This window comes from Camelina sativa, chromosome 10 (genome assembly GCF_030686135.1).
Source record: "Camelina sativa cultivar CO46 ecotype springtype chromosome 10, ASM3068613v1".
Classification (NCBI taxonomy): Eukaryota; Viridiplantae; Streptophyta; class Magnoliopsida; order Brassicales; family Brassicaceae; genus Camelina; species Camelina sativa.
The window spans coordinates 3,646,843-3,667,953 of NC_141889.1; the positions used below are offsets into that span (position 1 = coordinate 3,646,843).

A 21,111-nucleotide genomic window follows, 5' to 3' on the forward strand; every position below is an offset into this window, starting at 1 on the left:
TAAAAGACACGTCATCATGCATTCGAAAGATACAAAATACTTTAAAACGACAAGGAGTTCTATCACAGTTGAGAAAAACGACGGGTAATCTATAGTATAATAAATCTCGGAACATACAATACTGAGAGAGTGAGAGAAGAAGACTATTCTTTCAAGATTTAAAACCCAAGAACAATATATATGGTGAGCCAAAAACCTATTTTAAGATTCTAAAAACTGGCTAAAAGAAAGAAAAAAAAAGATTACTATCTCGGACCGGAGAGTCTCACGGCGGAGAGATAATTCTCACTGTTACAGTCCGATGGTCCAGATGACGTAGTAGCACCGCCATCCTCACTGATCGACTTAAAGAAGCTTGAGTAAAGCCTTGATCCCATAGTAGAAGAACTTGGTGGCTGAACAACCGGAAAAACTCCTTCAAGCATTTGAACAACTTTGCTCATCGACGGTCTCGTTTGCATATCTTCTTGTATACACCAAAGCGCAGTTTTCATCGCCCTTTGAACCCTTTCGTCACTCACATCAACATTCTTCATCTTCCCATCAACAATATCCATAAGCTTCCCTTCTTCCATCTTCTTGAAAGCAAAAGATGGAAAATGGCATTTCTCCGAAGTTTCTGATGGATCATAGTTCTTTCTTCCTCCTATTAACTCTAGCAACACCATTCCGTAGCTGTAAACATCGCTCTTCTCTGAGATCGCGTAGTTTGTGATCCATTCCGGAGCTAAGTAACCTCTTGTCCCGCGCATTGTCGTGAATACATGGCTTTGTTCGCGGGTCATGAGCTTCGCAAGTCCGAAATCAGATACCTTGGCGTTGAAGTTATCGTCTAACAGGATGTTCTCAGGTTTTATATCGCAATGGACAATCCTTGAATCACAGTCTTCGTGTAGATACGCTAAACCTTTGGCTGTTCCTAGCGCGATGTTAAATCTTGTGTCCCAATCTAACAGAACATCTCCATCTTTTTTCCTAAATATCCATCTCTCTAACGAACCTTTAGATAAGAACTCGTAAGCGAGAAGCCTATGAGCCCCTTCAGCGCAGAATCCTCTGAGCCGCACCAGATGCAGATGATGAATGCTTCCGATTATACTTACCTCGGCTCTGAATTCTTTTTTACCCTGACCTATTCCTTCAAGTTTCTTCACGGCCAAACGAGAACCATCCGGTAAAGTACCTTCATAGACCGATCCAAACCCTCCTTGACCTAACTTCACCGAGAAGTTATTCGTCGCTGACTGAAGATCTTTGTAAGCGAACCTGATAGGCATCCCAGATAAATTCTCCAAGAAATTTTCCTCCTCTGAACTCTCTTGAGGAGCCTCCAAAATCATTTTCTTTCTCTTATGAATCCGGAAGGCCACAAATATCAAAACTGCGATGATAAAAACCGTCACCACGACAATAATCACTACATAAGGAAAATGTTTCCCACCATCTTCTCCGTTATCTCCACCTCCCGCACCAGTACTTGCAACCTTGATGTAAGAAACAAACCCGGAGCCTCCATTACCAGAGTTTTTGAAGCTTCCAATCCAATCAAACAAGAAGCAGTTACCAGAACTGTTCTGGAAGAAAAGACCAAGGCACGTGCAATTGTTGTTGCAGAACTCTTTACAACTATCAAGACTCGTTTTCTTGGAGAAGGGAGAAGCAAACCCTAGAGCGAAGTAATCTACACTATCCCCAGCATTTACGAGCTGCAACGGCAATGTGGCGTTATCCTTGTTTTTCTTACAGGGAGAAGTGATCCCGGTTTTGCAATCAGACCGAACCCGAGACAACCCGGGCGCACATCCACACACTTTAGAACCCGAGCAGACGTAGTAAGACCCACAAGGCTCGGGTGTTGCGCAAAGATCACCCGGGATTTTGGTAGAAGAATCAGCAGCAGATGCTCCGCTTCCGATATTTGAGAAAGAGATGACACCGTTGCTTCCCAAAACGGCGATCCAAGTTGCGTTATCATCTTTGTTGTCAGTAAATATAAACTGCCATAACAGAACCTGTTTCTCATCAAAGAAGCGCCATGAATTCCCAAGGAGAGACGACGAAGTTACCACGCCGTCTTTGTTGATGATCTTCTCTCTGGCACTTCCCATCGACCAATACGCTTGAGGAGGGGTCAAGCTATTCACAGATAAAACCATATCTCCTGATTTGATCTCGAGAGCAAAAGTCATGTTGCTGGAAGAAGGATTGCTAGTGAGCTTCATGCCTTGTTTAAAAGCTTGATTCGTAATGAGAGTATCTGTGGGATGATCAAAACTCTCCCAGATCGAAGTCCCGTCAACGGAAACAAGAACGAGATTCCCCGAGTCACGTAGCTCCATTCTCGAAGCATTTTTGCCTGAATTGTCCAGTCTCCAAACCTCAGTTCCGCCTTCTTCTCCACGCAGCACAACATTCCCGTTGTCGTCGAACACAAGATTGTCGGAATTGGAAACAGGGGAAGCTCTGTTCGCCGACCAGATCAATTTCGTGCTGCTCTTGTGAATGATGCTGAGCGTGAACAGAGTGACGGAAGCTTGTGTAGTTACGAAACCAAAGCCAAAGTCGGAGTTGTTGGAATTGAGGAAGATACCGTCGTTGTTGATGTAATTCATCTGAGATCCTGAAAACCCTGGAGTGATGCTCCCGGTGTACGCTACACCAGCGAGTAGAGGATCCGGTAAGAAGACTAGACACGTAACGAAGACGATGAAGAAGACGCCTCTCATGGTCTTCTTCGAAGATGGTGAATTTTACACAAATGGACAAGAATTAAACCCTTTAAAAAAGGATTTAAACTTTTGATGTCTGGGGATGAGGTCAAATGGATCTGAGAAAGAAAAAGAAAAAAAAAGAGAAAATTCCAGAAAGATGCAAATAGACAAATCTCAAAGCCCTGGCAGGTGAAATACTACGCTTCTCTAAATAGAAACTGATTGTTCCTAAGATTCATCACAGTACCCGACAAGAAGAAGATTGCTGGCCGAGACAGAGGTGAGATAAACAGAGTAGAAGCAAACAGAGAGAGAAACAAGAAACTCGCATTTGCGTTGTTGTTACAAAGCATAAAACTTCCCGACGATTTCAGACTGGAATTCAGATAGGAAGAGAGAGAGAGAAAGGAGATAAATTGATTAAAACCCAGAAACTGAAACGAGGAAAAAAATAGAAGTAGGGATTATTTTAGAGAGATTGGAACACACACACTCTGGGTTTTTGTTTTGTTTTGCCTCTCTGTCTCACAATCAGTGACGTTTGAATTTGGTTTGTCTTGATGGAGAAAGACGACAAGAGGGTTTGAGAGAGAGAGATGCTGCGAGTGAGTGGTCTGTCTAATTAAATCTCTCTGAGCGGTTTCCTTCAAATCCGTTTCCTTTTTATCTTTACCTCTTGTGAGTTGTGACCGTCACAATTTTATTTTCTTTTTGGACAGATCCGACCACTTGGGTTAGGGGACTTTTCTCTTTTCAAACAAACATGTTCTTAAATTTTTCCAAATTCTTGTGACCCTTTGACTTTTGTAAAGAAGAAGACGATGAAGACCCATCCACCATCTACTAAGATAATATTTTGCAGATTGCATCAAGGTTGAGGAAAATATACTACTATGTGCGTGAATAAAATTGCAGATTTGTTGATGAAGGCAACACATATTCATTTAAAAATAATACATTTAGGATGACGGGATTATTTTATTGTATTATTGTTATGGTTGAAAACTAAACACATATTTTTGTGATTGCTAACAATTGTGTCGTGTTAGTCGTTGTGTGGCTAAAATCTGAATTTGGGTTCGTGTTGTTAGTATGTTTTGCATTCAAAACGACGGATTGAGTTATCACCATTCACCACTAGTTAATTAATTTACTCATTTTTTTGATGAATCTCTAAACTTTGGTTAGAGTAAAAAAAACTAGTGGATTTCTTTTCCACCTGAAAATATATAAATTATTATACGATAATAAATGAAACATGTGGAAAAAAGAAAAACCATTACTGTACTCTGTTATCTCTCTCTAGGCTGCTGCTGCTTTAAATGAAGGGTCCCTTACAAATTGCAGCATCCAGCTCTTTTTTTTCTTAATTTGTGTTTATCTTATCATGAAATGTTATAATTTTAGAATTTCAAAGATGGATCATCATCAAACGTGAAAATATTTTGGTTTGGTATTAATATTGTGTCTAGTGTCTACTTACTTTGACGGATGATGATGAATGATTCAACACAGAACTACTTCCTCTGTTTCTACAGTAACTTTTACCGTGAGAAAGGGAAAACAGTTCCCACCTTTAAATTTTTGTCAACAAATAAGTACCTAACCCTTACTTTATAACACGTAAATTGGCCCAAAAAAAAAAAAAGAGATTAAGATGAGGAACGTGGGGAGTTGTGAAAATAGAGGAGGTGATTTTGAGATTGTTAAGAGCACGCAGTGGAGTTTTTTTGGATTACTGAGACCATTTCTAAGTCCAAAAGAAAAGAAAAATTAAAAGAAATGGCCCACAAAAAGCAGGAACTGTTATTATACGGAGTATCGGAAGGCACAGTGAAGACACGGTACGTGTCAATTTCTAATTGAATTTGTTAAAATATATAACACAGTTTTTTTTTTCTCTTATTTTCTTCTTTTCCCCAATCTCTCTCTTTCCTCTCTCTCGACGAAACGGTGAAGAGATCTTGGTCCGTCGCAATCCATGCACGGCTCGCTCAATCCATGGCGATTACAACGATCTCGTCCTCCGAACATATCACCCGAAGATTCGGCGGTCTTCCGGAGATTTCAACTCTTTCTTTTGCCGGCGGATTCGCTGGGATTGTGTTCTTCTATGCCACCGCCGCATCGTCTCATGGTCAGGAAGTTCACGCTAATGAAGTTGTTCTGTATCAGTACGAGGCTTGCCCTTTCTGTAACAAGGTTAAAGGTATTTTCACATCTCGAAATTTCTGCATCTGATCAGATTTTTTTATCATTGAAATTTTATGATTCAATCATGGTTAGAGCTTCAACATAGCGAGTGGTGGTTTTGAATTCGAGTTGGTTCTTGTTGTGTGTGATTTAGTAAGATAGAGATGGTTAGCTTTCATATGCTTCAACATAGCGAGTGGTGGTTTTGAATTCGAGTTGGTTCTTGTTGTGTGTGATTTAGTAAGATAGAGATAGAGATGGTTAGCAACATAGCTTTCATATTCTTCTTGTTGTATATATAATTTGGTCTCTATTCTTCACTTCACACCATCGTTGTTGCTTATTATTGTTAGCAATTAACCGATAGACTCTGGTCTAACTTACTTTTATATCTCTTGTGTTTTAGGATCTCTCCGGTGTTCTTTGTTGTGGGTTTCACGGGATCTTCTCTCGTCCAAAGCGTGGGTTTGCTTTTAAATTTTTCTTGTTGTTTTGTTTACAATTACAGTTTAGTGTTCAATTCTTGACTGTTTATTTATTCAGTGATGCCATTGATGGTTTTGGTTGCAGGTCATCTCTGTGAATTTGGAGCATTGTCTCCTTCCCCTTTTCTAAAATCAAACCAGAACAGATGTTTCCGCACTTTCAGAGGAGTGAGGACTGATATGAGCTTTGGTCTTACTAAGAGGTACCTTCCTTATTGGTCTTCTTCCCTTAGTGAGGTACATTCTCCTTTTTTTTTTGTTGTCCCATAGGATAATCTAGTTGTGTTTTGAGTGAAACATTTTTGGTTGAAATTTGGTTTGGTTTTTATTAAAAAGAAAATGAACTTGTCTCCATGATTGTATTTGAATATTGTCTTGACTTTAAGCAATCCTTTTTGAAATACTTTTGAAACACTGACATCATATCTTATTAGATATGATGGACCTAAAAGCTGAAATGCTTTCTGAAAAGTATAAATATAGTGTTATATATACACATGTCTGTTTTGTGATTAAGCTATATTGGATCAAAAAACAATTGTATATCTCTAGTAAAATATCCCATACGCATAAGTTTTAAACCCAAGTAAAATAGGATTAAATCAAACTTTTTGAGGTGTCTACTCCTAGAGATATACTGAAAAGTGTATATCTCTTTGGTAAACACTCATTACAAACATGAAAACTTTTTCCCTGAGTATATCGAGTGTATCTTTCTCGGTCTAACAAACATTTATCTCAATATAAACCCTGACCTTACCATAACCCTCACCTTAATTCTCAGCCTGTCGAATATATCACCCAATTCTTTTCTCAGCCTGTCCATTTTAGCACCCCATCTGTCACCAAAGAATGTATTGACCTTAGTGTCGATGAGAATGAAGAAGACGGTGGTAGAGGACTTTGGACAAGGTGGAGTGCCCAGGAGGATATTAATCTCATAAGTGCCTGGTTAAATACCAGTAAAGACCCAGTTGTTAGTACTTTACAGAAGCTTGATTGCTTTTGGAAAAGAGTTGCCGACTGTTTCCAAGCAAATGCACCTTCATCGAGTACAAATACGAGAGGGCCGTTGCAATGTAAGGCTAGGTGGAACAAGATAAACCGCAACGTGAACAAGTTTGTTGGGTGTTACACACAAGCCAGTGCAAGAAAGAAGAGTGGAAATTCTGAAGATGATGTGATATCTGTGGCTCATCAGCTTTTCAAGAATGACCAAAAAAACCATTTACTCTAGGGCATTGTTGGAGGGAAATCAAGCATGATCAGAAATGGAACACTGAGGACTCAAGCACTAAGAGGACTAAGCTTGATTCAGACGGAGCATACTCACCCAGTTCAACATATGATGGTGATAAACAGAGGCCTCCGGGTGTTAAAGCTTCGAAGAAGAAAGGTATGAAACTTGCAGTGAGTAATGATGTTGAGGATGTTTCTGCGGCTAAGCTAGATAAGATTATAGCCATGAAGGATAAAGAACAAGAGGCTAAAGATAGGCAAGGCAGAATGAGATTGCTTGAGAGTCTCCTTAATAAGGATGACCTTACACCAGCTCAAGTCACACTCAGAGACAAGCTAACTGATCAAATGTTGACACACACTTAGGTGACATGTTTGGTTCTGATTTTTGTTATGTTTTAGTTCTGATTTTAGTTCTGTTTTAGTTCTGATTTCTTTTATGTTTGGTATATGTTTGGTTCGACTTTCATATGATCAGTTTCTGATTGGATCCTTTGTCATGTTTCAGGTTGTTGGGGTCCAAGCGACATGTGAAGCTGCGAGATGTGAAGCTATTTGTACTCTAGTGAAGGAGGACCTGTTAGTCAAGCTTGTTGTGTTTTGTGGTGTAACCCGTGAAGGTTTTCTAACCCGTGAATGTGGTGTAACACGTGAAGTATGTCTTGTAATTTAGTAGTATGCCCTTTGTAATTTAGTAACCCGTGAATGTTGTTTTCATTGTCAAGTTGTAGTATGTCTTTCTTACTCTATTCTATATATATCGAACCCAGTATTGTTGTACTAATCCTCTCATTCTCATCCTATCTTTCCCTCAAGCAAACTTGAAAACTTTTTTTTCTCTTTCTTTCTTGTTCTTCATATATGTCACAAAGTGTAATCAGCAACAATCGTTCTTTCTTGTAATCAGCAACAAGCCTCTTTGTTTCTCTTTCTTTCTTGTTCTTCATATATGTCAAAAAGTCTAATCACCAATTTGTTTTTTTTCTACTACACCAACAATCGTTCGTTGCAACCAAACACAGCATTGGGTTACACTAAACCAATCTAAAATCCAAGACCCAAAAAAAACTTATTGTCAACAAAATGTCACATTGGAGTTCTGATCAAAAAATTGATGAAATTGTGGAGGAGGAAGTTGACAGTATAGTGGAGGAGATTCAGTACCAGTACACCCATACAGAAGAGCCACCAGCTCCAGTTTTAAGAAGAAGGCACATTAATAGAGACCGGGAAGGATGCCACATTCGGTTATGGAATGATTATTTTAGTGAGAATCCGACTTACACTCAAGGTATGTTTCGTCGTCTATTCAGAATGAACAAACCATTATTCTTGCGTATTGTTAATAGTATTGAAAATGGAATCCCGTACTTCAAACAAAAACGAGATGCAACTGGAAGGCTCGGTCTTTCTGCACTTCAAAAACGTACGGCAGCTATTCGTATGATGGCATACGAAAGTGCGGCAGATGTAATGGATGAATATCTACGACTCGCTGACACCACTGCGCAAAGATGCCTTGAAGAATTTGTTGGTGGAGTTGTAAATCTTTTTGGAGATGAGTACCTCAGAAGGCCTACAGCGGAAGACCTCCAACGATTATTAAATATTGGAGAATATCGTGGTTTCCCCGGAATGATAGGGAGCATAGACTGTATGCATTGGGAGTGGAAGAATTGTCCGACAGCATGGAAAGGACAGTATTCACGTGGATCTGGAAAACCGACAATCGTACTAGAGGTTGTGGCATCGCAAGATTTATGGATTTGACACGCTTTTTTCGGAGCACCAAGTACATTAAATGATATCAATGTTTTGGACTGCTCACCAATGTTTGATGATATACTAGAGGGTCGAGTTCCGAGAGTTAACTACGTTATCAATGGACGGCAATACAAAATGGCATACTACCTCACTGACGGTATCTATCCCAAATGGGCAACTTTCATCCAATCAATTACACTTCCACAGGGTCAAAAAAACCAACTCTTTGCTCAATATCAAGAAGCATGTCGAAAAGATGCAGGCTCGATTTGCAATCGTCAAGAATCCCACACTTTTTTGGGATAAAGGAAAAATAGGCAAGATAATGAGAGCATGTATCATATTGCATAACATGATATTGGAAGATGAACAACATGATTACAATTTCTACGATCCATCAGAGTTTTCCCATGGAGAAGGAAGCGGAACTTCTCATGTGGATTTATTATTTTCTAGAGATAGGCCAACGATTTTCAATAATATGATGGACATTCGAAATGATGTTCGGGATCCAGTAATGCATGACCGTCTTCAAAAAGACTTGATTGAGCATATCTGCCAAAAATTTGGTGGGATGCAACAGTAGAACGGATTTCATTTATTTTTCCATATTCCATTTTTTCTATTACAATTTATATTTGTGTATTTTCTCCGATTTTGTAAAATACGTTTAATATTCCCGAATTCTATAAAATATGTTTGTTTTCCTTTTAAATGTAATATTAGTAATTAATATAACTTATTTCTCATTTTAAATTTATTTAAATTTGCAAATTAATAAACAATAGTTAAAAAATATATATTTTAATGATTGAGAAATCTATGAAGGTTACTCTAGTGGAAAGATAGATTTTGATAAGTACTTAATGAGTTGTTATGATTACATTAATAATAATTATCTGATTAATTTATTTGGGAGTAACTTATATGGGTTACTCCACTGCCCATGGTCTAAGATATTTGGGGGGGGGGGGGGAAGACGGAGTACGGATGCCATCTGGCACTCAGACGTATCTCCTCCGTGTACTTTCTTACTTAACTTTCCCCACTGAGATCAATGTTAAAATTCCCAATATACCCCTGGACGATGAAATGGACCAAAATAAGTTAATAACTCCTTTTTCACTGTCGACCGACGCGTGTTTTGGTTTGACTATACTTAGAGATATCAAACGACCTTTTTCAACGGCCAACCTTATTACTAGTACTACCAAGTGCAAAATCACTTTACGTCTTGTTTCCTGTGTGTTGTTTATACATAGCTAGAGCCTAGAGTCGACATATAGTTATTTGATATACCATACGAACATATGGAAGTACTATTGAGCGCTCGTTACAAAATGCTACTAGTAATTATGGTTTCTCGTTAATTATGATTTGCGAATCTAGAGATGATCAGATGCTTTACTATTACATCTATGGTTTTCGATATAAAACCTTCCATTTCCATGGCATGCTCATCGTATTGATCAGCTCTTTCTTCAACCTTTATTTTTACCTATTTCTTACAGATATCATTAGACTAATCTAACTATATTAGTATGGTTTATCGTATACAAAGTGAACGAACCTTCAATAACTATATTTTAAAAATAATTTGCATCTCATTAATTAATCATTCTCGTAATCTCAAATTTCATCATAGTTATCACGTACGATATACTATAGGTTATACCTAAACGTCGTTGTTGTTTAACCTCCCCACCCTTTATTAACATTGTTTTATAATCTCTTTTTATTAACATTGTTTTATAATCTCTCTTTGCAAACCAAGTCCATCATCTAGAATTTTTGACTTGTAATTAATTTTGTAGCAATACGAGAGAGTACTGCAGAAAGATATACTACTATTCAACTCTTGCATCCGCATATCCTCCGACTACGAGGGGGCAATATATATTCTTTTGAGGGGTATGCTTATAAGTTATAACTATAATATTTCAGTTTTCAATACTGATATTGATTGCTCAAATGTAAATGTAGTTGGGAGTTAAACTTGGTTTTAATGACCATGACCCGCAATCAGTCTATACGCCCATTCAAATCCTCAATTATAAATTATTTAGAAATTAGTTGGCCAATCGCCAAGTGTATTCCAGATTTTAATGATTTTTAAAAAACTGAGAAGCATTAAATTGTAAACGGATCAGAGTGATTCGTCGTGGCCCTAAACAGTGACAGCACAAGAGGACTCTCTAGTCTCTACGTCCCTAAACCTTAAATGCAATTTCCTCAAATATGCATCTTCCATTATCTTTAATATATTTACTTACACATTTATATTTCTCCACTGGATATGCTGTTGTGTATATATATTTAGGTATATATCAATTCAATATATGTAACTACGTACGTCCTCACCTTGTTCTAGAAGTCTTTTTCTTTATAATAATTATAAGTCATTTTACTTATAATTTATAAGCTCTATGATTTCCGTGTAGATGTGGAATATATAAATATTTATTCATTGTAGAACTTAATTGATTTAAACAAAGCTTATCTTACTTAGATGGAGTCGGGATTTATTTCCGTATGGCTACCAAAACACTTCACCACGTAAATTTAGACGAACAGAGCAACTCTTTCATCAATGCAGCCCACCACAAAAAAAATGTGAACTGATCTGGCTACTTTATCAAGAAAGTTTCGTTTCTAAAGAGAACATAAGTTCAGTTCACACATTGTCTATTCCTTTCTATTCAATAAAAAGAAGGAAATATAATAGACAGAGAGCTGGTCGAAAGATCTGTAAAACAGTTAATAGAAAATGATGAATAGTATTATAAGAAGACTTGCTTACATTTTTTTAAAATAACATTAGGATATGATCCCCAATATTTAACTACCATTTGTTCTTAATCACGCATTTATAAGGTTTGTTGACAGCTATTACTTTTCAACGTGACATATCGCTTGACTCATTTTCTTACCATCATTATTTTTCTTTAATAATATTTCATTAAATTGTTAGGGATCAAGGTTTGGAGTTTTCTATAGTTGACAAGAAAGCAAAACATAAGTTGAAACAAGTTTGATTCCACACATTATTTTCAAAATACCATTTTCTGATTCTTTTTGTCATTTTGGATATCGACATTAAGTAAAATTATTGTCTATTGATGAAGTGTATATCTAAAAATAAAAACACGTTGAAATACTAAGTATTTTTCAAGCCGTAAAATTACACGATATACATATGTCGAAGGAATGTATCTATCCATCGAATTCCTTATCATATAAAATATGTGGTACAATACTACGTAAAGTGACGTATCCTTAACTTTTTATCCGTTGTAAGAAGATACAACATGTTTTACATAAAAATGCAAACTATTAATTATAAAATGAAAATCTGCTATTTATATTGACAACTCGATCTTTATGCAGGAAAATACTTAACCACACGAATTTCTTATGTTGTTGACAAATAAACAATAACCACGTATTTATTTTATGTTACATATCTAAATATGTATCATGATACGTCATGATTTTATGAATGCATAGATTATTACGTATGTAGGCATGTGTGTTTACAAGAATCAACAAAGCTTATCTTAGCATATCATTTTTAACAAAATAAAAATCTTATTGTGAACATTGTTAAGATAAGTTTATGAAAAGATTTTGATAATCTTGACACATGTAGTTCGTCATGTCTGTTCCACTACAATCATACGAATGATCTCATTTGATATCATCATGAACGTGGAAACCGTCAACATATGACTAAGATTTCTCTCTGCATTTTTTAATTAGTTATTACCTAATTCATCAATAATGGTTCGTTTAAGTCCAAGAAATATAATAATTGTTATTATAATATACTAAAAATTAGAATCCATGAGAAGTGAGAACGGTCCTTTCGTGTCAAACTAATACGTAGAGAGTCAATTGGTTCACGATTAAAGTTGGAACTACTTGGATCAACTTTTAGGTAAGACATAAATTATAAGTATTATTTTGTTTCTTGTACTTATACATAAATTAAATATCTTATTGGACAAGGTTGGGCAATGAGAAAGGAAAGCTTTACTCATAATCCAATGAGAAGTTACTTTTGTGACAAAAATGAGTAAATTACAAAAAGCTTTACCCTATTTTTAAATCTTACTTTGCCAAATTTTCAACAATGGACTGCTAGGGAAAATGCTGATAAGGGTTTCGTTCCACACAGGTTATTAAGATTTTTATTAGATGAAATTAAAAATTGACGAGGTCTTCCAGGTTGTCAAGGAATTAGTATAGTAGTGCTCCTGGAATTGAAATGAGTTCAATGGTTACTAACTTTTTATAAAAGATAATCTTCCCTTTCTTTTTTTATAAGTTATAATATGAAATCATAGATTTATACATTTGTCTATCTCAAAAAATGTATTCATATTTATACAAAAGATTTGGTTGTTAAGACTTTTCTTCTTTGATTCAAATTCGAGTCTATGTAATCCAGCTGGATGATGATATGAAACTATAGAACAATCTTCACTTATATAGTTAATTAATTTATCTGTATTTTTGAATCTCATCTGATGATTGTTCACTGGGATTTTCTATTGTACAACTACCAACATTTAATTTTCAGCCCACTGGCAACTAAATGGGCCTAAATTGAGTTGGCTCAGAAAAGCCCATATCAGTCCTAGAGTCATCGTCGGTCCACAAGGGATCAGACGGAGTCTGTCTAACTAGCGTCTCTCGGTGGAGAATCCAATGTAGCCCATGTAGGGCATGATGTTGACTGGGATGATGATTGTTCACTGGGATGATGTTGTGAAAACAGAGGTGTAGAATGGGCACTTCTCGAACTGTGCAATCTTGAAGTCAGTTGATTCGAGACTGATGCAGGTGAAAGGAAAAGAAGAAGAGTTTCATTGGACTGTTTTTGTTTACTTACAAACACCTAAACCCTAGAGTGGAGACTAAACGACCTAACCTAAGCGTACACATTCCTTCTGACACAAGACTCGCTAAACAAAACTCAATCTTTGCCCTCCTTTTCAGCTGTAGTTGTTGCTGCTGCTGCTTATCTTACTTCGTTTTTGAGTAGGCTTACTAGGACCTAAGCGCAGAGATAGATCACATTCACACCCACCAAAGGTAACGCCACCGGCTGCATCTTTGACACTCGCCGGTCTGCTGTTTTTGGACTTGCACGAGTCAGGGATTTGCCGGAATGAATAGCATAAAGGGTAGGCTGAGTACTTGGAAACAGGACATTTCTCGACCCGCTTCTCTTGTGCTACTGCAACAAGATTCTTTGGAACAAAGTTGTTCGGTTTCATGAATACTTGGGATAAAATGTTGTTCAAGTTAGTTGAGTCTTGGCTAAGATAACATCTCGGGTTAATGTTCCGTTGGCTCCTAGGAGTTTTCCTTGGCGTGCACCCCAAATGCAATGCAGCTACAGAAAAAATAAACAAGACTTGCTCACTGATCTGAGCAAATAATCCTCAAGAAGTCGAATAAACAGAGATTGTATTGTATACCTTCTATACAAGGCTGAAGATATTCCCCAGTTTCGGTGGTCTCATCAAGTCGTATGATGGTGTTGATGGCTTCGTTTGTACGGTCTAAAAGGGTCTTCAGGTCCATATACTCAGCCTAACATAAAAAAAAAAGCCACTACAACTATATCAAAAAGATTCCCCAAATGGAACACATTAATTTAAGTACAAATCTAAAATTCTCTCTACCAATTCCATAAATAGTGACATTAAATCTTACTGGTCAAAGAGGGCAATAAAAAGCAATACATAAAAATTGGAAACAATCTTTCTTTGAACAAATATAGAAATTAAAAGGTAAGAAGAAGAAACCTCAGAATTGGCTTTGGAATACATGATTTCTTCAGCTCTCAAGACAACCACAGGGAGCTTCTCTTGCCATTCTGTGTTCTTCTTGGTGGATTGACTGTGAATCTCACAAACAATCCTATATATAAAAAAAAAAAGAATTCAAAGAAGAATTGAGCTGAAGAAACAAACAACAGAAAGAAAGACATGCACATACCTATACATACACACACACATATAGAGATACAAATTAAGTGAGTGAGAGAAGATGACCTGAAAATCTCTTGGATGAGCAAACCCCTCATGGGTTGGTGTCTGTCACTATGCCAAGCTCTTCTAATACAGTCGTACGGTCTTGGCCCTGGTCTCGGCATCTTTCTACCACTTTCTTTTTCTGTGAGTGAGAGAGAGAAAAAGAGACAAAGTGAGATTGTTTTTGTCTTCCCCTCTCCTCAGTTTTTCACTTCTCTCAATAATTTGAGTGTGGGGGAGAGAGGAGATAGTCCTGTCTATAGGGTTGCAGTCCAATAATTTACTAAATAAAAACGATAGCATTCACCTACTAGTATGTAACTGTTTGATTGATTTTTTGGACTGTGACCGGTCAATTTAAATAGGACAACTTGCGTCTAACTTGAGAGATGTTCCAATCATGTATTATTATTAAGGATTGATTCGGCTTTCACATTTTTAGTGGTCTCGTCTCTAATGAAAAAAAAAAAAAAAAGCCAACGACTTACTTAATGCATATAGTTTAGTTTTACAAATCAGAAAAAAGCAAATCGTTTGGTTGAAGTAAAAATAAAGGAAAATCCTCAGAATTGCTTTCGTACCACTTCTAAGTTCTAAGCCATAATTTTCTCTGACATTGAAACATTCACGATGACGACAAAACTAATATACGAATTGACAAAAATAAAATAAAAATCAAAACTTGTTGCTGACAACAAATAAAATAGAGTAAAGAAGGTCTGAAAACATCAAGATTTGAAGACCCATCCTAACTTAAAAAAAAAAAACACTCAGAATGAAAACCACCTAAGTGTATGTGCCTCATCGTTAGTGTAAGGCCCAAAAAGTCAGATTTCAAGGCCCAACTCTAATGCATGTCGGCCACGTGGACCACCGTACAGAGAAACTCGTATCCAACCAAAGCTGTTGCCTTCGAGACAAAAACCTTTCCTAAAACGGATACGATTACGGAAATTCACGCAGCCACGTGATGATGTCATTTAGAAGCTACCTTATCCAACGGTTTTAATCTCTCCACGTGTATTAACTAAGGACCTCTCCCATTAATCGAATAGTTATTGAATCCTTTAATGTTTAACTTTAACACTAATCAACGAATAAATTCGTACTATTTACACAATCAAACATTATATGTGGGCTATGAGCTCTAGTCGATTCATTTATTACAAACTGATGAAAAGTACAAGAAATGAAAACCAAAAGAGAATTCAATTCATACTACTCTTTTTGGATAAAAATAGTACCACGAGTGATCATGTTATTAGGCGAATTAGTGTGGCCAAACAAAATTTAAGAACGTTATGTATAATCAAAATTTAAATGACACAACTCGAGGGGAAAGAAAACAAAAATATATTTTTGAAGTAACAATTTAGTGGGCATACGTGAAACTCTCTCCCCTTCTATAGAAAAAATTTTCTTTCCTTCTTTCCCCGACATCGACCTCACGCCAACGATCGGAAATTTCTCCATAATTCCTAAAAAGAAGAAAAAAACCTTGTGTGGGATTGTTCCAGGGTCATCAAAGTATGCCCGGATCACTGCCCTTGTTGTTTCCGGCTCTCGAAAACCGTTGTCGTTGCCTGTTGCGACCGCTGGTTCTGAGCCTCTTTTGCCTCCTACCGCAGTTGCGTCTGATTTCCCACCCGCTCCGGCAACACCAGCTGCTCCCACTCCAGATCTTTCCTTGGCAGATGCCTCGGTTTCCGTTCCCGAAGTAGATCTGAGATCTACCTTGACGAGCCCCTCAGTCCCCACCGTTGAAGGTTCACCCTCCGGTGCTACTGTTCCTTTCGTTGATGTCGTTACTCCTCCTACGAACGCCGTTGCAGGTCCAGCCTCCGGTGATGGCTCTTCCCATGGCCCCCGTTCATACTTGACAGTGGCTCGGGATCCTTCCTGTTTGGAAGAGATTGGTACTCCTTCTCAGCACATTTCTGGAGTCCCTTTCGTATTCATCCCGGATGAGAATATCCAAGCCGCAAAGATTGAGTTTCAGGACTTTGTCTTTGCACAATTCCACGGCCCCCCTCCGCCAATGGGTAGGATAATTGGGGTAGTCAATGCTATCTGGGCCCGTGCTGGTCCGAGAATCTTTGTCCATCGCATTGGGGATGGAATCTTCTTGCTAAAGGTGACGAATCCACGGGTCAGAGAAACGATTCTCAGCCGTAATATGTGGAGTATTGCGGGTCATCCAATGTTTGTTGCCCCTTGGTCACCTGACTTCAACCCCGATACACCTCCAATCTCCTCCGCTGTTGTGACAGTGGAATTTAGGAGAGTTCCATACCTGTTGTTTAACAGAGAGAGCCTTGGTCGCATCGCAACTGCAGTAGGAAAGCCAATAGCCCTTGCACCTGAAACAGCCAGAAAGGAAAATTTTGAGGTTGCAAAGATTTTGGTTAGGGTGAATCTGCTTAAAGAGCTCCCTACCCATGTCGTCTCTGGGTTTGGTGATGGTCGTGAGATCGACATTGATGTCTCCTATCCCTGGCTTCATCCGAACTGTGCCTCTTGCGACCAATTTGGACACACTACGACTCTGTGCCCACAGAATGCTCCTACGGCCTCAGTGCGAAGAGTGTCTAGGAGATCTCCTAGCAGTAGGGGAAGACCATCACGAAGGGAGAGGCTGTCTCGTCAGGGCTCTCTTCCTAGTAGGGTGCGCTTGAAAACAGTCTTAGGCTCGCGGTTTCTCACCCCTGTTGCACCAGAACGAGAAGCCGCCAACTCCAACACTACCTCAAATTTGGGATCAGATCAGGAGAAGACTGCTGCAGAGATCCCTACCCAAGGCTTGGTTAGTTGCAGTCCTATTCAATCAGTTACGGGGGAGGTTGACACCCCCTTCATTTTGGTGTCTCGTCGTAGGTCCAGCCGCAAGGGTGCCTCGATTCATTAATAACCCATTACCAATATGTTTTTTTGTGTGGAACGTAAGAGGATTGAACAGCGGTTCACGTCAGACTATGACGAAGGATTGGATTAATATCCGTAAGCCTCTTTTTGGCACTTTTTTGGAGACTCATATTAGAGAAGTAAACTTAAGGAGAATTGGGAGTGCTATTCCGATTGGTTGGAAATTTTTTGGTAACTTTGATCATCACAACTCGGCTAGAATTGTGGTTGCTTGGGATCCGCGTATCTCTCTGGTGGCTTACCATGCCTCGGCCCAAATGGTAACATGCGGTTCTGCCTACGGATAACTTGAGTCTCACTGTCTCATTTGTCTACGGCTTCAATCTGGTTGAGCAAAGAACGTCTTTCTGGGAGGATTTGGTCAGCATTAGTGCCACCACACCTGTCTCTCATTTACCGTGGGCAGTTCTTGGTGACTTTAACCAAATTCTGCGTGTTTCGCAGCATTTAGATCATCTTAACTCGGAGGTTGATTTGTCAGGAATGGAGGACATGAATTTGGCTCTCCAGGATGCAGACTTATTTGAAGCTTAGGCCAAGGGGCTTCTTTTCTCTTGGTGGAACTGTAGTGACAGGCATACGATTTCTAAGAAGATTGATCACGCCTTGATTAACCAAGAATGGGCCTCTATCTTTCCGGAGGCGTTTGCAGAGTGGCTAGACCCAAAACAATCTGATCACACTCCTATTTGGTTCAGTGTTCCACAATCAAGACGCTTTATTCCGAAGCCTTTTCAATTCTTCCACCATGTCAACGACCACCCGGAGTATACAGAAGTGGTAAGTCAATCCTAGAATTGTAGTGCTGTGAGTGGTTCCAATCAATTCAAGGTTTACAAGACCTTGAAAGCACTAAAGCCGGCTCTCCACAGACTGAACAAGCGGCATTTTAGTGGTATTTCTGAAAGAGTGAAAGATGAAGAATCCAGACTGGATGAGTTACACCGAGCTATCCTCACAGCCCCCACCCCAGAGCTTGCATGGGAGGAACATCTTGTTCGCACTCGTTGGAAAATGTTAAGCAAGGCTGAGGAAAAATTTTATCGCCAGAGATCTCGCGCTAAATGGATGCACCTTGGTGACCGGAATACTAAGTTCTTCCATAAAACGCTCTCAGCAAGGTTAAATAAAAACCATATTCATTTTCTTCAGGATCAAAGTGGAAGGAGATTATCTGACATATCTGAGATTAAGTCTCACGCTTCTGCTTATTTTGAAGAGATCTTAGGGACCACCACTTTGGCTCAATCCCCATGCTCTTCATCCTCCCTTGCTGAGCTGCGCCCCTTCAGATTCTCCGAAGCCCACAAATCTTCCTTGGAGGCTGCGGTTTCTGAGGAGGAGATAATTCGCACCGTATTTGCTCTGCCTTTGGACAAATGTCCTGGTCCGGATGGTTATTCCGTGGAGTTCCTCAGAGCCTCTTGGAGTATAGTAGACAGTGACATTGTTGGGGCGGTGCAGGAATCTTTTCGAAATCGGAGGCTCATTAAAGATTTCAACACTACAAAGATTGCTCTGATTCCCAAATTCCGTGAAGCTTGCAAGCTAGGAGACTACAGACCCATCAGTTGCTGCAATTTGGTTTACAAGATCATTTCTAAGATAATTGCTAACCGGCTCAAGCCCATTCTGCAGGTCTGTGTTTCTCCTAATCAAGCAGCTTTCCTGAAGGGTAGGCTACTTGGGGAGAATGTTCTTCTTGCATCTGAATTGGTAAGGCACTACAACCGACCTTCCTCTCACCATAGTTGTATGCTTAAGGTGGATATTAGAAAAGCGTTTGATACCGTCTGCTGGGACTTTCTTCTCAAGTTACTAGATGCTCAAGGTTTTCCGCCTCTATTCTGCTGTTGGATTAGGGAGTGTATATCTTCTCCAAGATTCTCGATTGCTATAAATGGTTAACTTGCGGGTTTTTTCAAAGGAAAGAAAGGTCTAAGGCAGGGAAACCCTCTGTCTCCTTACCTCTTCATTATGGTGATGGTGGCTCTTTCTAAACTTCTGGAAAATGCTGTGGATAATGGCTAAATTGAGTTGCATCCAAGGTGCTCTACACCTAGAATTACCCACTTATTGTTTGCGGACGATCTCTTGGTATTCTCTAATGGCTCAAGACGATCCCTTACTGGAATTGCGGAGGTTATAAGCAGGTTCAAGGAGATGTCCGGTCTTGATATGAATCCGTCCAAATCGGAAATCTTTTTTGGTGGTTATTCGGAGGAGGATGCTCAATCATTGGCTGTGTTCTCTGGTATCCGGCGAGGTTCTTTTCCCACTCGGTACCTTGGCTTGCCTCTCAGTACGACAAGGATCACCTTTGCCATGTTACAACCCTTTCTGGAGCGAATCACGAGTAAGCTTCACTCTTGGACTGCCAAATTTCTATCCTTTGCCGGAAAAATCAGGCTGATATCATCGGTTATATATGGTATGGTGAACTTCTGGAGTAGTGTTTTTGTGCTGCCAAAACGCTTCTACGTTAAAATGGATTCTTTATGCTCTGCTTTTCTCTGGAAAAACAAGACTGGCTCGGCGTCAGGGGCTCGAGTAGCTTGGGCAGATGTGTGTAGACCTAAGCTTGAAGGGGGATTGGGCATCAGACTCCTGGAAGATTTTCAGCAGGTCTTTAGGCTCAAGTTAGTCTGGAACTTCTTTTCCCGTTCTGGTTCATTATGGGTTGCGTGGCTTACAGGAAATATCGTTTCGAAAAGGAGTTATTGGCTAACAAAGGAGGCTAATCATTTCTCTAAAACGGTGAACAGCATATTGCAGCTCAAACCCATTATCCTTGAGTATCTCAAGTGTGAAGTGGGTGATGGGCGTTCTGCCTCATTCTGGTTTAACTCATGGACTGAGTTTGGTCAGCTTATTACCTTCCTAGGTGAATCTGGTCCAAGACAACTCTGCATTAGTAAGGATGCGCATGTTATCGACGCTTCGAGAAATGGGGATTGGGTACTACCGCCTGCTCGATCAGATAACTCTCAAGCGCTTTTGATTGTTCTTACTGAACTCCCTGCTCCCCTGGATAGTAAAGGCCGGGATTCCTACCTTTGGCGTAACGCTGCAGGATTATATCGCCCATGTTTCTCTGCCAAAGAGACATGGGAGCAGCTAATGATTCATTATTCGGTCATCCTTTGGGCTAAGGCTGTGTGGTTCAAAGAGCATGTGCCAAGGTTTGCCTTTATTACATGGTTGGCTATTCTCTCTCGCCTTCCAACAAGAGATAGGCTGCATAGCTGGGGGTTGAATATCCATGCATCTTGTGTTCTTTGTCCCAATGGGATTGAGACACATGAGCACCTTTTCTTCACTTGCCCGTTCTCCACAAACATCTGGGGGTTCTTTGCTGCTAAGTTCTTTCCCAATCCTCCTCTCACTCTTTCAGATATTCCTGCATGGATTCTCAATCTCCGTCAACCGCATGTCGCCAAGGCAATCACCATCATAAAGCTTCTGTGTCAGACCATGGTTTATCACATCTGGAAGGAACGAAATGTCAGGATTTTCTCATTTGCCGAATGCTCCGCCACATATCTCCGCTTCTCCATTGATCATACGCTGCGAAGTCGCCTCCTCTCATTTCCTGGGACCGTCTCGCAGCCAACCTCTCTCCTAAAAGTTTACTTTAGTCGTCTTTTTTATTTTCTTTAGTAAAATTTTATGTTAGTTTTTCTCTTTATTTCTGTGATAATAGGTTACTTTTTGTAATCAGTATTTAACTATGTAAACTCTAATTTGAAATGG

General features: G+C 39.2%; 4 protein-coding genes and 1 pseudogene across 5 annotated transcripts; 3 read left to right on the forward strand and 2 right to left on the reverse strand.

The window, feature by feature from the left end:
- Nucleotides 1-68: 68 nt before the first annotated feature.
- On the reverse strand, nt 69-2,726 carry LOC104716948 (G-type lectin S-receptor-like serine/threonine-protein kinase SD2-5 pseudogene; annotated as a pseudogene). Its single transcript, XR_015568357.1, has one exon. The product of XR_015568357.1 is annotated as a G-type lectin S-receptor-like serine/threonine-protein kinase SD2-5 pseudogene (transcript).
- A 4,985-nt stretch (nt 2,727-7,711) lies between these two features.
- LOC147935772 (uncharacterized) lies at nt 7,712-8,398 on the forward strand. Its single transcript, XM_087470275.1, has one exon. The coding sequence runs from the start codon at nt 7,712-7,714 to the stop codon at nt 8,396-8,398; it is 687 nt and encodes a 228-aa protein (XP_087326401.1).
- A 250-nt stretch (nt 8,399-8,648) lies between these two features.
- Nucleotides 8,649-8,978, forward strand: LOC147935773 (uncharacterized). Its single transcript, XM_087470276.1, has one exon. It carries the CDS (start codon nt 8,649-8,651, stop codon nt 8,976-8,978), a length of 330 nt encoding a protein of 109 aa, XP_087326402.1.
- Nucleotides 8,979-13,238: 4,260 nt separating this feature from the next.
- LOC104716954 (uncharacterized) lies at nt 13,239-14,815 on the reverse strand. Its single transcript, XM_010434439.3, has 4 exons — nt 14,458-14,815; nt 14,209-14,323; nt 13,879-13,993; nt 13,239-13,793 (listed from the first exon to the last, which is right to left on the reverse strand). The coding sequence occupies exons 1-4, from the start codon at nt 14,556-14,558 to the stop codon at nt 13,390-13,392; spliced, it is 735 nt and encodes a 244-aa protein (XP_010432741.1). The 5' UTR covers nt 14,559-14,815; the 3' UTR covers nt 13,239-13,389.
- Nucleotides 14,816-17,408: 2,593 nt separating this feature from the next.
- LOC147935774 (uncharacterized) lies at nt 17,409-19,389 on the forward strand. Its single transcript, XM_087470277.1, has 5 exons — nt 17,409-17,618; nt 17,692-17,834; nt 17,928-18,138; nt 18,190-19,189; nt 19,286-19,389. Exons 1-5 carry the CDS (start codon nt 17,409-17,411, stop codon nt 19,387-19,389), a joined length of 1,668 nt encoding a protein of 555 aa, XP_087326403.1.
- Nucleotides 19,390-21,111: the final 1,722 nt, after the last annotated feature.

Bases quoted from the DNA above. Each gene is read 5' to 3' on its own strand.
- LOC147935773 (XM_087470276.1), top strand. From the start codon at position 8,649: ATGCAGGCTCGATTTGCAATCGTCAAGAATCCCACACTTTTTTGGGAT.
- LOC104716954 (XM_010434439.3), bottom strand. From the start codon at position 14,558: ATGCCGAGACCAGGGCCAAGACCGTACGACTGTATTAGAAGAGCTTGG. The intron at 14,324-14,457 runs GTCATCTTCTCT...TTTTATATATAG, and splicing joins CTCATCCAAGAGATTTTCAG to GATTGTTTGTGAGATTCACA. The intron at 13,994-14,208 runs GTTTCTTCTTCT...TTTTTATGTTAG, and splicing joins ATTCCAAAGCCAATTCTGAG to GCTGAGTATATGGACCTGAA.
- LOC147935774 (XM_087470277.1), top strand. From the start codon at position 17,409: ATGACGAAGGATTGGATTAATATCCGTAAGCCTCTTTTTGGCACTTTT. The intron at 17,619-17,691 runs GTAACATGCGGT...AATCTGGTTGAG, and splicing joins ACCATGCCTCGGCCCAAATG to CAAAGAACGTCTTTCTGGGA. The intron at 17,835-17,927 runs GTCAGGAATGGA...GTGGAACTGTAG, and splicing joins CTTAACTCGGAGGTTGATTT to TGACAGGCATACGATTTCTA.
- LOC147935772 (XM_087470275.1), top strand. From the start codon at position 7,712: ATGTCACATTGGAGTTCTGATCAAAAAATTGATGAAATTGTGGAGGAG.